Genomic DNA, 16,659 nt, shown 5'->3' with positions numbered 1-16,659 from the left:
AGGGAAAGAATAATGTAAAACAGAAGTTCAAGATGAGGCTTCTCCAGACTTAATGTCAAGAAGGAAAAAAAAATAGTTCATCAGGATGCAACCTGAGATTCACCTCTGTGCATCTTCACCAAAAGCATGCACGCTAGAAAAATGTGGAATTCTTGCTTGTAAACCTCATGCAATGTGGGTATGTTCATTTTCCCAGCACTTTGTGGCAGATGATTTTATTTATCTAATATTCAACATCCTAACTCAAAAGCATGACTTAATAGTCACATGATTTGACCTTTGGAAGTCTAAGTACTTTGACTTTACTCTGTTTGTGTTCTGCTATTAGAAAAGTTGTCAGTGCTCCTAGCAGTAAGGAAAAGTCAAAGGAGCAGACTCTTCTCTCTGAGGTTTTCCTTTAAGGGCATGAAAAATACGCCTCTGTATTTTTTCTTGCTGCTGAGCTGAAAGCTCTTGTGTTTTTTTAAGTTTTGGTGTTTTATGTCTCCCTCTTCAGGACGAGACACCAATGTCTTGGTCTACATCAAAAGAAGGCTAGCAATGTGTGCCAGAAGACTCGGGAGGACCAGAGAAGCAGTGAAAATGATGAGAGATGTGAGTTTGAATTCATGTTTGGGAACAATGACAATGCACCTGACTTACAGAAGGAGGAACCCACTGAATGGGGCCACAGCAGATAGTACCACTGATGGTGTGGTGGTCCCATAAGGGCTGGGGTTCTCTTCTAGCTCCAAACTTAGTAGATGAGTAATCTTGGACAAGTTGCTCAACTTGTTTGTGCCCTGTTTCCTCATCTGTAAAATGGGGATAACAGTAACTTTAGCAATAACAATACACTAATAATAATGATTACTACTTAGGAGTGTTGTGAAGATTAAATGAGATAATACATGCAAAGGTTTTAATAGAGTGACCGGCCTATTTAAGAAATCTCAGTAGATATCCTTATTATTAGACCTTTGGGACTGTAGCCAGAAGCCAAGAATGAGATCAGCCATTTTAGCTAACTGACTTTTTTTGTGTTTAGTTGTTAGGAAGATTTGAATAAACTATGGCTCAAATTGCTACTCTCAAATTTAATAACATTATGATCTAATCTTATTATAGTCACTTCAAGCATTTTCCTACGTTCTTGAATCAGGATATTTTATTAGTGGTAGTCAACTTAATAAGAGAAAATAGGTGAGAGTTTTAAAACAAAAGAGAACCAAAGGAGGTTATTATTATGTAACTTTAAATAAAAACAGTGGTTTTAAGGGAAACCAGTTGAGGAACTTTTACTTCCACATTTTTTTTTTCACATTTTTTTTTTTATAGTAAGAAATACTTTTCATAAAGAAACGGACACCAGTGGGAGTTGTATTTATAAACCATTTTCTTTTTAAAAACAATCTCAGAAAGCCTTTGTCAACGTTTTATTCTTCTACTGTCTTCCTGAATTAGGAGACAGGTAACTGCCCATTATAAAAATAAAAGAAACGGGTAAGATAAAAGTGGCATCCTGCCCAGTTCTCAGCTTTTGGGTTTGAGAACAGGACTGTGTAAACCCAGTGAGCCTTTCCTCAGTTTGTTTCTGGAAGGGTAGTAATTCATGTAAATTCCCAGTTACTCTTTGGTGGTGGGGACCTGCACTCCAGGCTCAGCCCTGGTTATTTCTGCAAGTTACAGTATAATGTGAAGGCCCAAGTGAGGCCCATACTTCTGGCTCGGGTTCTGGCTACTCCATTAAACAGCAGTTTAGCCACCAGATGTGAGGGGAGGAACAGAGGAGGGACATTCCAAGATAATTCTAACTTGACTGAAGGTGATAGATGTTTCTTAGGCAAAGCCACTGCAAGGGGGATCTCCCAGGATTAAATTCTTTTGGTCAAAGGAAAAATTTAAAGAATGTTATATAGTGCTAAATTTTAGAAAAGGAGATTTCTGTAGAAACATGACTTGCTCGCAAAGCTTTTTAACTTGCAGAAATTCCAGCTTTTGATATAGTGCAGAAACTCTACCAGTCCCTGAAAGAGCTGAGAATTTTATGAAGGATGGGGTATTTCTCTATCTTAAATGAATAGAGGTTGAATGTGGCCCAGCCACATTCAACCTTTAACAAGGTATTTTATATTTATTGCCTTTTCTTAACCTTAATTAGCCTGGGACAGGCGTGCATGGAGGAACAGATTTTGGTGATTTTCTTTATTATATGCTTAAGCAATTTCATAGGAAAAACAAACTCAGATGATTTTAATTCCAGTTTTTTTCAATCAGTCTCATGCTGATTGTCATCATTTTTAGTATATACATATAAAATTTCACATGATTAAAAGCAATATGTCTATACTATGGTTTGATTTTTGTTTAACCTTATTTTATATTTACAATCCCATTTATTGACTTAGTCTACAAATAGATCTTGGGGGAAAGTTTGGAATCCAGTGTAATAAATGCTGGGCAGGGAGTAAGAAAACCTGCAAGTAACTCTCAGCTTTGCTCTTCACTAGCTTTGTGACTCGGGGCAACTTCCTTTGCTTTCATGGGCTCTTCATTTGTCTTCTGTAAATTGGGGATAATGATTCTTACCTAAAAGAGTAACTGAGGGAGTCATGGGGACAGTGAAATGAGATAATGTGAAAACACCTGGCATATAGTAGACGTGCTTACCTTTTTCCCCTATTTTTTCTCCATTACATAATTATGTCTTAATTTGCTGAACTATTCCCCTGATGGGCATTTTGGGATATTTATGGTTTCTTTTTCTTGAATGAATCAATTAGTCTCTCTCCTTGTCTTTTCATATGTGTATACACACACATCCATATACATGTATATATCTATACTCCTATGTATATATTTCTTGGGTTACTTTTCTAAAAAGAAATCTGTCATATTATTAGACTACCAATACATGTTGTCTTTTGACTGGGTCTACGGAGCATCCAGTAGATATGGGCCCTAGTGTTGTAAACAGTCCAGTGAAGGACACTGTCAGACATGGTGGAGATTTGTTTTGAAGAGAAATATCCAAAGTGCTCTTTCCTTCAGAAACTGCTGGAACCCTAAACGGAGGAGGAGAGGTTGAGGCCCCTCTCTCTGTTAAAGCTGAAGCTGGTCCCCGCCCTGCAGCAGACAGTTGGGCCAGCCTGGCTCCTCTCAGGTCATGGGTCATGTGTAGACAGGGACTTCCCTGAGGGGCCACTCCTTCAACAGCATGCTCACGAACCATCTTGCTGGGAAGTTTCCTCTGATAAAACAGCACGCTGGGTTCCAGGCAGCCTGCTGATAAAGTATTAAGGCAGGAGGATCTAAGTTTTCATTAAGACACAGCCATCCTATCCTGTGTGCGTTAGTCAAAACTTTCCTAGAGCAGATTTTAAAGTGGACATAGAAATGGCAGAGTCAGAATGCCTTCCCTGTAGAAAGTAGACTCTTTAAAACATTTCTCTGGCAATCCCTTAAGAAAGGGATAACTGTTAAAAACTGTTCATTCGTGATTTATCCTGAAAGAGAATGAATGGGAATTCTGGGAAGGCCAGCTGTCGATGGTTATGGATCAAAATATTGATCCTGTAAGTGAAATATTGATGAGGTAAGAAAACATAGGCTCCTTAATGTCAAGACTCATGTTTTCTCGTTTTGAAAGCAACACATTAATTATTTTGAATTCCCAGAGTGTTTTCTCAAAAACTCACTTTAATTAGCTTCCTTTTGCAGTCAAGAATACAAAAGCACCTTCCTTACTGAAGGAGTGTTTGGCAGTGAATAGAGCTAATAAGAGAGCATGGTGGCTTTTGAACTTCACTATAAGGTGTTACTTATTATTCACAATGAAAAGAGTTACATTTAAAGAAAGTGTTTCTTTTTCAAATTTAAAGAAAGTCTATTTGCTTGTTCTCATTTGGGGGAATTTCGCCTCTTTTATTTTTTTAATTTTTAAAATTTTTATTTTATTTTATTTTTGTTTTTTTTGTTCTTCCCCACCTCTTTTATTAACATTTGATATATGACACAATTTTTCTCTTTTTAACTTCTACCATTTAGCTAACCTCACATTTTTCCTCTGTCTTTCCCTGGCCCTATTTGAGTAGATTGGAAATAGAATTCATAAAGCTGACTGGTCTGACCCCTTAGCCATACTCAGTCAGAATTGGTGTAAACTGGTATGGGTGGGATTGTGTGCTCAGATAAGAGGACCCTCTTAAAGCTCCTCTTGCCCCAGGTCATTTGGTCTAGGGTATGATTTCCCAGTCTTGGCACTATTGACATTTTGTGCCACATGGCTTTGTCGTGGGTGTCCTGTATTGTAGGCTGTTCAGCGGTATTGCTGGCCTCTACCCACTAGATGCAGTAGCAGCCCACCCCCTTGTTGCTCCCCAGTGTGACAACCAAAAATGTTTCTAGACACTGCTAGTCTTTAGACATTTGTCCCCTAGGGGAGGGGGTGTGCAAAATCATTACCCATTAAGAACCACTGATCTGGAGAATCCTACAGTGAGTAGATATGTTTTAGGGCAGACATCAGATTTTTATTCACTCTGCTTGTTGGTAGTCTGAGTTTCCCCTATGGTGGGTACAAACCTCTAAAGCATCCCTAGAATTGATTAGCTCCTACTAGAACCCTTGACCTGGGACCAGGCTGGTTTGAGGAGCTATTTTGTCTCATATGGGATTCCCTGAATAGGTATCCTGGGGTATGAAGAGTAAATGAACTTAAAGATTTTGGCGGTGTCCTAGTTGGAGGGATAAGAAAGAAACAGAGGCAAATATAAAGGCCTGATAGGGGATAGCAGTCTTTCTTGGTCCTTGTCCATGCTTCCAGATCATCATCTGCCTCTCTTCCCTAACATCTAAAGCTCCTTTGAAAGTTGACTGTAAGCTCTCAGACTTTACCACCTGTTTTGCCTCCTTTTGGTAGTTTTCTGTAGACCTCTGAGTCATTCTCCCTGATTCCTGTTTCACCCTCTCTCTCTGCAACACTACCTCTTTCTCTATCCTGGCCTCTCATTTGACACAGGTCATCACAACCTTCTTAAAACATTTTATTTATTTTAGGAAGCCATGCTCTCTGAGTTCTCCTGAAATTGCAGTCTTCCTAGCTAGATTCGCCTCATCTTCCTAACTTCCCAAATTTAAAGTGTCCCCTGGCCTGTCCTAAGCCTTCCTTTCTATTTCCATCTACAACTCTGGATGACGACATTTAGACTCAGAGTTTTAAATACCATCTAAATGCTGATGAACATTCCTGTAGTGTTTATTATGTTCTAGGCGTTATTTTAAGTGCTTTACAAATATAAATTACTTAATTCTCATAACAGCCCTTGACATAGGTGCTTGTTCAAGGTTACGTAGCTAATGAGTATTTCTGAGAATGTGATCTTCCAATCCAATCACCTGCACCAGAAATATCCAGGGTGCTAGTTGAGCACCTGCTTCACAGGATTAGTGTAGGAATTAAATGGAATAATCCGTACAAGGCACTCGTCACAGGACTTCACGAATAAGTACTCAGTTAGTGTGCTATTCTTACCATTACTGTCTAAGATATATTGTTAAGTGATAAGGAAAGGTGTAAATATTAGGTATAGTTTGATTCCATTTTTTTCAATTAAAAATAGATGCTAATATCAACCAGTGGTTCTCAAACTTTTTGGTCTCAGAACCCCTTTAAAATTACTAAGGACCCCAAAACTTTTGTTTGTGTGGGTTTATCTATTGATATTTACCATTTTTGAAACTAAAACTAAAACTAAATTACATCCACAAAGACCCTGTCTCCAAATAAGGTCACTTTCATAGGTACCAAGTGTTAGGATTTCAATATATTTTTTGGAGGACACAATTCAACCCACAACACCAGGTTATATATAAAAGCAAAATATAGACTCTTTGTCAATACTTTTATTCTTTCTAAATTTCACTACCTATATCAGATTAGCTGAAGGCATGTTTTATATTCTTTAGACCATGTTAAACCCTTTCTCAGTCTAGCCGGTAAAGGTTATAACTGCTAAACACCCTTCTTTTGTTCTTAGTCGGGGCTCTTTATAAAAAATAGTGAGAGGAAACTGCAGTTACCTCAGCCCTGGGCTTGTATCCTTCCTGCATTTTTAGCATCATTTCCATGATTCCCAGTTGAGAACTGGAGTGTTTTCAGTTTTTTGTCATGTAAGTTACATATTGAGTATTACTATGTACCAGACATTTTGCTAAGAAGTTTACATATTCCATCTCATTTAACTCACACACCATAGGTGTCCTATTAAGTTGGAAGAATAATTTGTACTCACTGTAACAAGTCAAAGAATAAGGAAGTTATGATCTCTCCTCCACTCCTGGAGTGCCGTCTCACTGAGGTAACCAACACTCGTGATTCAGTGTACATCTTGCAACCCCCTTTTCTTTGCTCCTATAAATACGTATCTGATCATGTAAGGATTTTGAGCAGAGTTGATTTGTATCTTAACCAAGTTTCCATGAGAATTAAGCCTTCATGGGGATGCTCACTTTCTGAGCTTCTTCTGTGGGGATTCCCTCTTAAAGAAGACATACAGGTTTTGAGATAATATAGTGCCATTTCTCCTGATCTCTTTTTTCACAATTATTTTATCCCTGTTTTTCACTGTTCTCAATTTTTATCTCAAATCACTTATTCAGGTGATCCCTTCATTAAGGAGAGATTAGGGCCAATGAACAGAGAGAGACAGGGTTTTTGAGCCAAATTTTAAAAGCATACAGAAGGATAAGTGAAGCTCATTCGATTTTGAGTGTCGAGTGCTGGTATGGTATTTAGTTTTCTTGCGTGTCCCTCTCAGCACACTGCACAGTATCTTGTAGATAGACAGTCAAGAAAATATTTGAGTTGGTGAATCAGAGCTGTGGCATACAAATTCCCAGTTAGCACTTTGCACCTGTGACTTTTGTTTCCCAGCCTTTGTTAAGACACCTCTTTGTTACTGGTTTAATTCTACTGATTTTCTACCTTCCTTAGAAGTGGTAACATTTATTTTTAAACTAAAGTAAATTAAAGCAAGTTCTATTTAGAATATTATTGTAGATGTTCATTATATATCATCCCTTTTAGGTCATTAGAAGTATCCTAGGGTGTAAGCAATTGACCTTTGGGAATTAATTTAATAGTATTGGTATTAATAGCAAGAGGATGCGCTTTAAATTATTTGCAAAGTGGAGCACTTCTAATGAAAGCACACTTTAGAAAATATAAACCTCTGGGACTAATCAAACTCTTTGGAACATTAAGGACTACTAATTTGCGTTTTTGTCTGCTTATGTTCATGAAGAAAAATCTTCATGAAATTAATGATTTATAAAAAGAACTGGTATGCCCTTCCCAAATTGTTAAAAAAATTTTAGAGAATATTCTGTAATGAAAATTCTGTTTTTATTGCATAGGTAGGAAGATCTTTTTAGGAGGAAAATTCTAGCTGAATATATTGGAGGTTAATTTCTATTCTCTTTTATCTCTTTTTCCTTATTCTTAAATCCTCTAGTTTCATTCCTTTCTTCCCTCCACCTTTCCATTCCACAGGTCACATTTCCCTTTTATCAGTATTTCCTTAAAATTGTCTTGGATTATTATGAATAACTTGGTTGATGGATTGTTTTAGAAGATGTTAAGTAGATTGTTGAAAGAAGTCAAGTACCATTATGTAGGCGTGAGGCACGGGAAGAGTAGCATTTTAATATGTTCAGGCAACCAAGTATCACTTGAACATAGTTACTTTCAAGCTTTTAAGACAACCAGATAGATCATTAAACTAAAGACAAAGTGTGCAGCGAAATATGTTAATTCCTAGTAAGTGTTCCTGAAGTGTTTGTTGGCATGTTTTCTAGATTCTATCTTTGCTATACTCACAAATAAAGAAAAAGTGAATCTTGAAAGCAAATGCTATCAATAGTAACTCACTGATCTTCAAAGGCTATGACTTTGAAAACTTAATAGACGTTTGCTTTTTTTTTTATCATGATTTGCTTTTCTGGATTTGCCTGATATATTAAGTTGACTTATTCAATAAATTATTGGCAATTAGTACTTTATATAGAAAGGAAAATTATTTAACTAATAAGAGCAAATAATAGATTTATTGATGATTGACTTACCTTGTTGCATCATCAATGATGAAGCAGTTTCATGAGCACTGTACTCTGTATTCACTATACAGAGTGAAGGGCTGGTGGCAAATAATCCCGGAGGCAGATGAGAGTGTTATTTACCTTAGGTGTTGTCATTTACATAAAAGTCTTATTTGTGGCATAATAAATTCATGGCTGATAAGCTGGCTGTCACTATCAGGGTTTTTCATATTCTGGGCCCACATTTTTCCATGTGGTTAGTAGTATCCACTACTGAGTAGAGCTTTCAATGTATATGGCTGGCCTATGAGCAATTCTAGATAGATGCCTGTCATCTGGGAGTTTGATTTGGCTTCCCTCCTCCAATCAACTGTTCTTGACCTCCCTTTCCACGTATTCATCTTTGGCTTCTGCTTCTCCACTATGTCTACAACCAGTTCTTCTCTTTGATTCCTGCTGTTCTGCATTTCACCTTCCCGGGACTCAGTCCTGGTTTCATTCAGTGGCTCCAGTCATGCCCACTGTTTATCTAGTTCCACATCATCTCTCTCCCTTTCTACACTGCAGCCCTGATTTTGGTCTTCCACTACCCACGTTGCACTAAACCATCCGGTTATTCATCTATTCATTTATTCAGCGAAAAAGGATTGAACCTCCATTTCATGCCAGTCCCTGTTCTAGGTGATAGATATAATCAATAAACAAAACAAAGACCACTGACCTTACATGCTTTACATTCTAGCAGAGAAAAGAGACAAAAATAAACATAATAAGCATGTATTTTCATAGCATATTAGAAACTGATAAATGCTGTGGAAAAACAATGAAATAGAGCAGGATAAGGAAAATAAGGAAAGGCAGTGGGCAGAGAGTGGAGGCCATGGAAATCACAGTTTTAATAAAATGATCAGGTGTGTGTGATGTAGAAGGTGACATTTCACCAAAGGCCCGAAGCAGGAGTATACTGGTGCACTCAAGTAATAGCAAAAGGGTTCTGGGTGGAACAGAGTAATCCCAGGGGAGGGGTGGAGATTACAGATGATGTAGGGTTTTTGGACCATAGTGAGGGCTTCAGCTTTTGCCCTGGGTGAAATGGGGGCCATGAAAGGTTTTGAGCCGAGGAGTTACATGACCACTCTTAGTTTTTACAGCCTGCTGTGTGGCAAGGGGGAAGCAATGAGGTCGATCGGAAGGCTCTTATATTAATCTTGGCGAAACACTGTGGTGGCTCAGGCCTGAGTAGTAGCAGAGGAGGTGGTGAGAAGTGATCAGATTCTACATATATTTCAAAAATAGGACCAGCAAGATTTGCTAATCTATCAATATGCCGTGTGAAAAAAAGAGAAGTCAAGGATATTTCCAAGGACTTTGCCATGGAAGGAGAGGAGTTCCTATATCAGCTAAGATGTGGAAATCTGCAGGTTTTTTGGGAAAGGTTGAGTTCAGTTTTGAACATGCCATATTTGAGAGAGCACATTACTCACTTTTATCATAAATAATGGCTTCTTAATCTTTTGTGGATCAAGACAAATTTTCACTTTGTTGAGGTGAGGAAACCATTAAATAGAGGAAAAATAATGGGACCTCTGTGTTTGATGGAATCTCTTCTAAAATATAGATGATGAGGAACTCCCATTATAGTACCATTCATTTAAGAAATCCCAGGAAGGCAAAACCTAATTGATTTTAGAGAGACAAGACCATCACAATCTTGCAAAATATGTAATGCAGTATGTGTTTAACTTACATATCTATAGATTTTCTTTTTCTTACCGTTTTCACTCAACACTTATTTTTCAGGTCTGTCCATGTTTACTTCTCGTACCTCTGGTATATGTTTGCAATTTCTAACTTCTGTGTCCTATTCCCTATTATGCTCTTACTCTGTTTTACTTAACCTTTCCCCTAGTGAGGGCCCCCGTATTGCCTCCAGCTTCCCATTATCAACACCCTAATAGACATGCGAGAAGCCTTCCCTGGGGTGTATGCCCAGAAGTGGATTGCTGGATATTAGGCATATGAATGTGGATTTCAGCATGTCCTGCCAGTACACTTCCCAGAATGGCTGCCTGTGATTGTTTAAATTCTCATCAGCAGTACATGACTACGCCCATTTATCTCAGTACTAGGCCTGTTTTAAACACTATAAATATGTTAAATATATTTCAGATTCATTGCATATTGCTTTTTATCATGTTATTTCATAATTTAAAAAATATTATGTCTGTAGTTTTTTCCCCCCTTTTCATTCTGTATTCTCTTTATTTGCCTCTTTTTACTTTTATTTTTGCTGATTAGTCTTGACAGGGGTGTGTCTTTTTTTTTTTTAACATCTTTATTGAACTATAATTTACATAAATTACACAACTTTACATTGTTGTGTTAGTTTCTGCTGTATAACAAAGTGAATCAGCTATATGTATACATATATCCTCATATCCCCTCCCTCTTGCGTCTCCCTCCCACCCTCCCTATCCCACCCCTCTAGGGGGACACAAAGCACTGAGCTGATCTCTCTTTGCTTTGTGGCTGCTTCCCACTAGCTATCTGTTTTACATTTGGTAGTGTATATAATGTCCATGCCACTCTCTCACTTCGTCCCAGCTTACCCTTCCCCCTCCCCGTGTCCTCCAGTCCATTCTCTACTTCTGCGTCTTTATTCCTGTCCTGCCGCTAGTTTCATCAGAACCATTTTTTTTTTTTTTAGATTCCATATATATGTGTTAGCATACAGTATTTGTTTTTCTCTTTCTGACTTACTTCACTTTGTATGACAGACTCTAGGTCCATCCACCTCACTACAAATAACTCAATTTCGTTTCTTTTTATGGCTGAGTAATATTCCATTGTATATATATGCCACAGCTTCTTTATCCATTCATCTGTCGATGGACACTTAGGTTGCTTTCATGTCCTGGCTATTGTAAATAGAGCTGCAATGAACATTGTGGTACATGTCTCTATTTGAATTATGGTTTTCTTAGGGTATATGCCCAGTAGTTGGATTGCTGGGTCGTATGGTAGTTCTATTTGTAGTTTTTTAAGGAACCTCCATACTGTTCTCCATAGTGGCTGTATCAATTTACATTCCCACCAACAGTGCAAGAGGGCTCCCTTTTCTCCACACCCTTTCCAGCATTTAATGTTTCTAGATTTTTTGATGGTGGCCATTCTAACTGGTGTGAGGTGATACCTCATTGTGGTTGTGATTTGCATTTCTCTAATGATTAGTGATGTTGAGCATCCTTTCATGTGTTTGTTGGCAGTCTGTATATCTTCTTTGGAGAAATGTCTATTTAGGTCTTCCGCCCATTTTTGGATTGGGTTCTATGTTTTTTTGATATTGAGCTGCATGAGCTGCTTGTATTATTTTGGAGATTAATCCTTTGTCAGTTGCTTCATGTCTTTTGTATTATTTCAAAAGAACTAGGATTTGGTTCTATTTATTTACTCAACTTTTTTGTCTTTTTTCCAGTTTTACTGTCCATATTTGTACGATTCCTTTCTCCTCCTTCTCTTCTTTCTCCCCTCCCCCATTCTCTGTGTTTGTTGCCTTTTTATCAGTTTCTTAAGTTAAACACGTAGCTCCATTTGATTCTAAGTATCTCTTCATTTCCTTATAATTTCATCTTGTTCCACATAGTGTGTTTTTAGCCCCTGATCATTGATTTATAATTTTTTATATTATATTTATTGAACATAGATCATATGATATTGATTTGGGGAAAATTTAATGGAGGCCTCCTCTGAGGCCTAGTTACATGGTCAGTTTTCATAAATTTTATATCTGTTTAAAAGGAGTATGCTTCTGTTGGTTACAAAAGGCTATATGTATTTACTAGTTTGAGCTTATTAATAACCATGTTATTCAAATCTTCTGTCTTAGCAAAAACGTCTGTTTGCTCTATCAGTTTCTGAGAAGGATATGATAAGAGTATTCCTTTCTAATTGTTTACTTACCTGCTATTTTCCATGTCCAGTTAATTGTTGCTTTATATATTTTGAGGCAATATTGTTAAATGCATTTAAGTTGATAATTATTTTGTCTTACTGATTATTGAGTATATAATACCCCTCCTTTGTCCCTTAGTCTTTTCTGCCTTGATTTTCTTTTTAACTTGTATTAATATGGGCTGCTCTAGCTTATTTGGATTTGGATTTGCCTGGTATATTTATTTCCATATTTTATAATCAAGTTTTCTGTAACTTTTTGATGGACCATTTGTATCTGTAAAATTTTTGCTGAATATTGTCTTCAAAATCTGACAGTTTTGGGCTTCCCTGGTGGCGCAGTGGTTGAGAGTCCACCTGCCGATGCAGGGGACGTGGGTTCGTGCCCCGGTCCGGGAAGATCCCACATGCCGTGGAGCGGCTGGGCCCGTGAGCCATGGCGGCTGAGCCTGCGCGTCCGGGGCCTGTGCTCCGCAGCGGGAGAGGCCACAACAGTGAGAGGCCCGCGTAACACACACACACACACACACACACACACACACACACACACACACACACACAAATCTGACAGTTTTGTATTTTGGTTGGTATGTTTTCCCATTTGTGTTTATCGTCATTATTATTCTGTTTAGAGTCATTTTTTCTTTCATATTTTGTATCTGTCATACTTTCCCTCTTCCTTTCTTCTCTTCCATTGAATAGATCTGCCAGTTCAATATTTAAAAATTCTGTTTTATTTTTCCTGTGTTCCCTACTAACTAGGATCCATACTTATATTTATGGGTTTTTTAAAAACATTTTTATTGGAGTATAATTGCTTTACAATACTGTGTTAGTTTCTGCTTCATAACAAAGTGAATCAGCTATACATATACATATATCCCCATATCTCCTCCCTCTTTCATCTCCCTCCCAGACTGCCTATCCCACCCCTCTAGGTGGTCACAAAGCACCGAACGGATCTCCCTGTGCTATGTGGCTGGTTCCCACTAGCTATCTATTTTACATTTGGTAGTGTATATATGTCCGTTATGTTTCTTGATCAGCTATTAAGCTTATCAATGTCTATGTCTTTTTCCCAAATGGTACAGTTAACTTAGCCTGTGCCTGTACCCTCTCTAGCTCATGCAGCAACCAGGGAAATTTGTAAGCAGCTTTTCCTTCTGTGAGATGTGCAGGGAGCACTGATGTCTGTGTCTCTACTGGTTGGCTGGGCTGCTTCTGTGACCAGGAACCAGTGAAGCTGTTGACTTCTATGGTGAACAGAGACGTGATTATTGAAAAGAGACGTTTTGGCTGACCTGGGCCAGAAGGAACAGAAACTATAAAGCAGGCAAAGCCAGCAGTGCATGTGATAACCAGGGAGGCCAATGAGTTGGGTCTCTTGGGTTTCCTTTTTAAATAATCAGTACGAAAGCATTGAATATATTTCCTTCCTGGTTAGTTGTCTCTCCTACTTGTTAAGAGCAGATACCCCCATTGCCTTCTCCCTCTCCCTGGGCTTAGAGATGTTGCCTTTGTGACTCAAGAGTCCACTGGTGCACAAGGCTACTTTTTGAGACCTGAGTCTCATTGAGCCCTCTGAATGCAAGCATAGTCTCTAGTAGAGCATCTTGCTATACTCTCCCATTAGGAAAATTTTTACTGCTTGGGTAGAGTAAAGGTAGTTACCACCTCTTTTTCTACTCCCAAACACCCTGGACTCCTCTCTTTGCTTCACCTTCTTCCACTTTCAGTTAATGTGCATAAGTCCTGTTAGCTCTACTGCCATATTCACCTCTTTTCAACTGCACTGCTGTGATCCTCATTCAGGTCACCATTATCTTTCATCCATACTATGCAGGTGGTCTCCAGGCTAATGCTGCTCTCCTTCTAGAGTCCCTTCCACAGAACATAATCAAGTAACTTTTATTTTTATTTATTTATTTTATTTATTTTGGGGGGCTGCGTTGGGTCTTTGTTGCTCTGTGTGGGCTTTTCTAGTTGTGGCGAGCGGGGGCTACTCTTTGTTGAGGTGTGTGGGCTTCTCATTGCGTTGGCTTCTCTTGTTGCGGAGCACGGATTCTAGGCACGCAGGCTTCAGTAGTTGTGGCATGCAGGCTCAGTAGCTGTGGCTTGTGGGCTCTAGAGCACAGGCTCAGTAGCGTGGTGCACAGACTTTGTTGCTCTGAGGCATGTGAGATCTTTCCGGACCAGGGCTCAAACCTGTGTCCCCTGCATTGGCAGGTGCATTCTTAACCACTGAACCACCAGGGAAGTCCCCCAAGTAACTTTTAAAAACTCAGATCAGAACTTGTTACTTTCCTGCTTAACAGCCTTCAATGATTTACCATTACATTTAGAATAAAATACAAATGTTTTCCATGGCCTGCAAGGCCCTACATGATCTGCTTCCTGCTTACTCTTCCAAACTCAGCTTATGCTACTGTTTTCCTCACTTGCTAGGCTAAAGCCACACTGGGCTTCCTTTTGAGTATGCTAAGCTTGCCTGTTCCTTCTTTAGGGGCTTTGTGCACATATTTCTTTTTGCATGGAATACTCTGTTCCAGTTCCTCACTTGGCTGGTCATTTAAGTCCAACTGAAACGTTACATTTAAAAGGCTTTCCATGATACCCAGCTGAAGGAGCACTATACACGTGTACTCACAAATACACACTCACGCACCCTATCATTCTGTCATATTACTGTCTTATTTTTTATTGCCCTTTCACGTTTGAAATTATCTCATTTATTTATTTATTTATTTATTTATTTATTTATTTATTTATTTACCTACCTACTCACTTACTTATTTGTTGTCTGTGTCCCACATCTCCACTAGAAAGTCACTCCACAAGGGCAGGAACTTCATCTTGTTCCCTGGCACATGATAGCTACTCAGTTAATTTTTGTTGAATGGATGGATAGGTGAATGGATGCCTGGGTGGGGAGTAGACAGGATCACTTCCTAACCACATCCCACCAAATGCACAAACAAGGGGACTTGACTGAGATCTTACGACCACATTGCAAGCTCTTTTCCACCCTGAACAGATCTTCAGTTTCTTTAGTGAGCACTCATCTGATGAGAGATTAGGCAGTCATTTCATTTCCATTAAACTCAGGGTGATGAGAAGGGTTGTTTAGCCCAACAGTTCTGTGGTCAGGTGTTTAGTCATGTATGGTTACTGCTCTGCAGCCCACTCCTGCTCTCTGTCTCTTCCAGCTCCAAATTTGGAGCTTCTCTGTGTCTTTTCTCAGAAGAACAGCTGAGGTTTCCTCTGCTTCCTCTGCTGTAGTTTAATCAATGCCCATTTGTAATTTGTCTTGGAGAAGTTTGTTAAAGTCTCTTGTTCAGTGACTGCCAGCCATTCCTCCCACCCTCTTCGCTGTTTTCATCACAGGTATTGGTTTGTCTCCTTCTGTACCACTTTCCCATCATTTCAGTAGGTTTGTGGGAGAGAGAGTAGGTAGACATGCTTGTTCAGTCTTGCGTCTCAGTTTGTAAGTCCTTTGCCTGAGTTTTTTTACTGTAGTGATGTGAGATACATAACGGTTTCTGGAGTAGACTTGGAGTTTATTTATTAATAAATAAGTCTGCCTAGTGCTCTCATACATCCCTGATTTCAGACAGGGAAATTTATTTAGACCTTTCTCTAAAAAGTAAGAGTTCATTTTACACTGCTGCATCTGAGCATATGTTCCTTTCAGAAAGAGAGAAATGTCACTCCTGTCTTATATAGTTTCTTTTTTAAACTTTGCCTTCTATCCTACATGGATGGGGAGACACATCTGAATGCTCTGGCTTTAATTTAACAGATCCTGGTAGAACACCCCCAACTCCTTGGCCCAGTTTGAGAGATTTCAGAGGGAGAGTTCAGAGAAGTTGAAGACTGGTTAGATAAGGGTTTTTTTGGTCTTCTTTTTTTTACCTTTCAGGACATTGAGTGGTGTATGAGGGAGAGAACAAGAAGAGGTCATGGATGATTTCTTGATTTCTTTTTGGGGAAGCTGGGGAGACAACGGTGCCATCATGGAGATTGAGATTGTAGTATTAGTAGCTGGTTTGGGGAGTGGGTGGAGGAGGATAGATGGAATTATTTCAATTATAGATATGCTGTTTTGCAGTACCTGTGGGTCATCCAAATGGAAATGTCTAGTAGGCTTTGGGACATACAGACCTTGAGCTCAGGAGAGAGACCTGGGCTGGAGGAAGTTCTGGCAATGATCAGCATGGAAGATGATTAAAACCATGAGCAATGATGGGATCATATATGGAAGAGTGAATATTTAAAAAGAGGTTTGGAGCAGAGTGCAGAATAGTTTGATCAAAGGAGACTTGAGAAGAAGTGAAATAGGAAGAAAATCTAGGAGCATGTTGTGCTGTGAAAACCATAGCAAGAAAGGAACATGAATATGAGATCTAGACAGTTCTTAGTGCAGTACTTGTCACGCATTAAGTATCTGGTAAATATTTATTATGGAGACAATATTTATCACATTTTACTCCAAAGAGGTGGTTGGTAATTTGGCAAAAGCAAGATCAGTGGGATGTAGAGGGTATAAAATAGATTGCATTGCGTTGTCCGCTGAATGTGAGGTAATGTGTCTTCTGGCAACAGCACTTTCAATAAGCTTGTATATAAAAGGGA

General features: G+C 38.8%; 1 protein-coding gene across 6 annotated transcripts in view; it reads left to right on the top strand.

Annotated features, from left to right (window-relative positions):
- ST7 (suppression of tumorigenicity 7) overlaps positions 1–16,659 on the top strand; it is a 254,016-nt gene that overhangs the window by 164,754 nt on the left and 72,603 nt on the right. For all 6 annotated transcript variants that reach the window (XM_007450777.1, XM_007450779.1, XM_007450778.1 and 3 more), the window contains one exon: positions 497–594. In XM_007450777.1, coding sequence (XP_007450839.1) covers positions 497–594 — 98 coding nt within the window. The remainder of the gene's footprint in view (positions 1–496; positions 595–16,659) is intronic.

The sequence above is a fragment of the Lipotes vexillifer genome, unplaced genomic scaffold, assembly GCF_000442215.2.
Source record: "Lipotes vexillifer unplaced genomic scaffold, Lipotes_vexillifer_v1.1 scaffold314, whole genome shotgun sequence".
Classification (NCBI taxonomy): domain Eukaryota; kingdom Metazoa; phylum Chordata; class Mammalia; order Artiodactyla; family Lipotidae; genus Lipotes; species Lipotes vexillifer.
The sequence above is the reverse complement of the archived record's forward strand: the minus strand, read 5'-3'. Positions and strand labels throughout refer to the sequence as shown.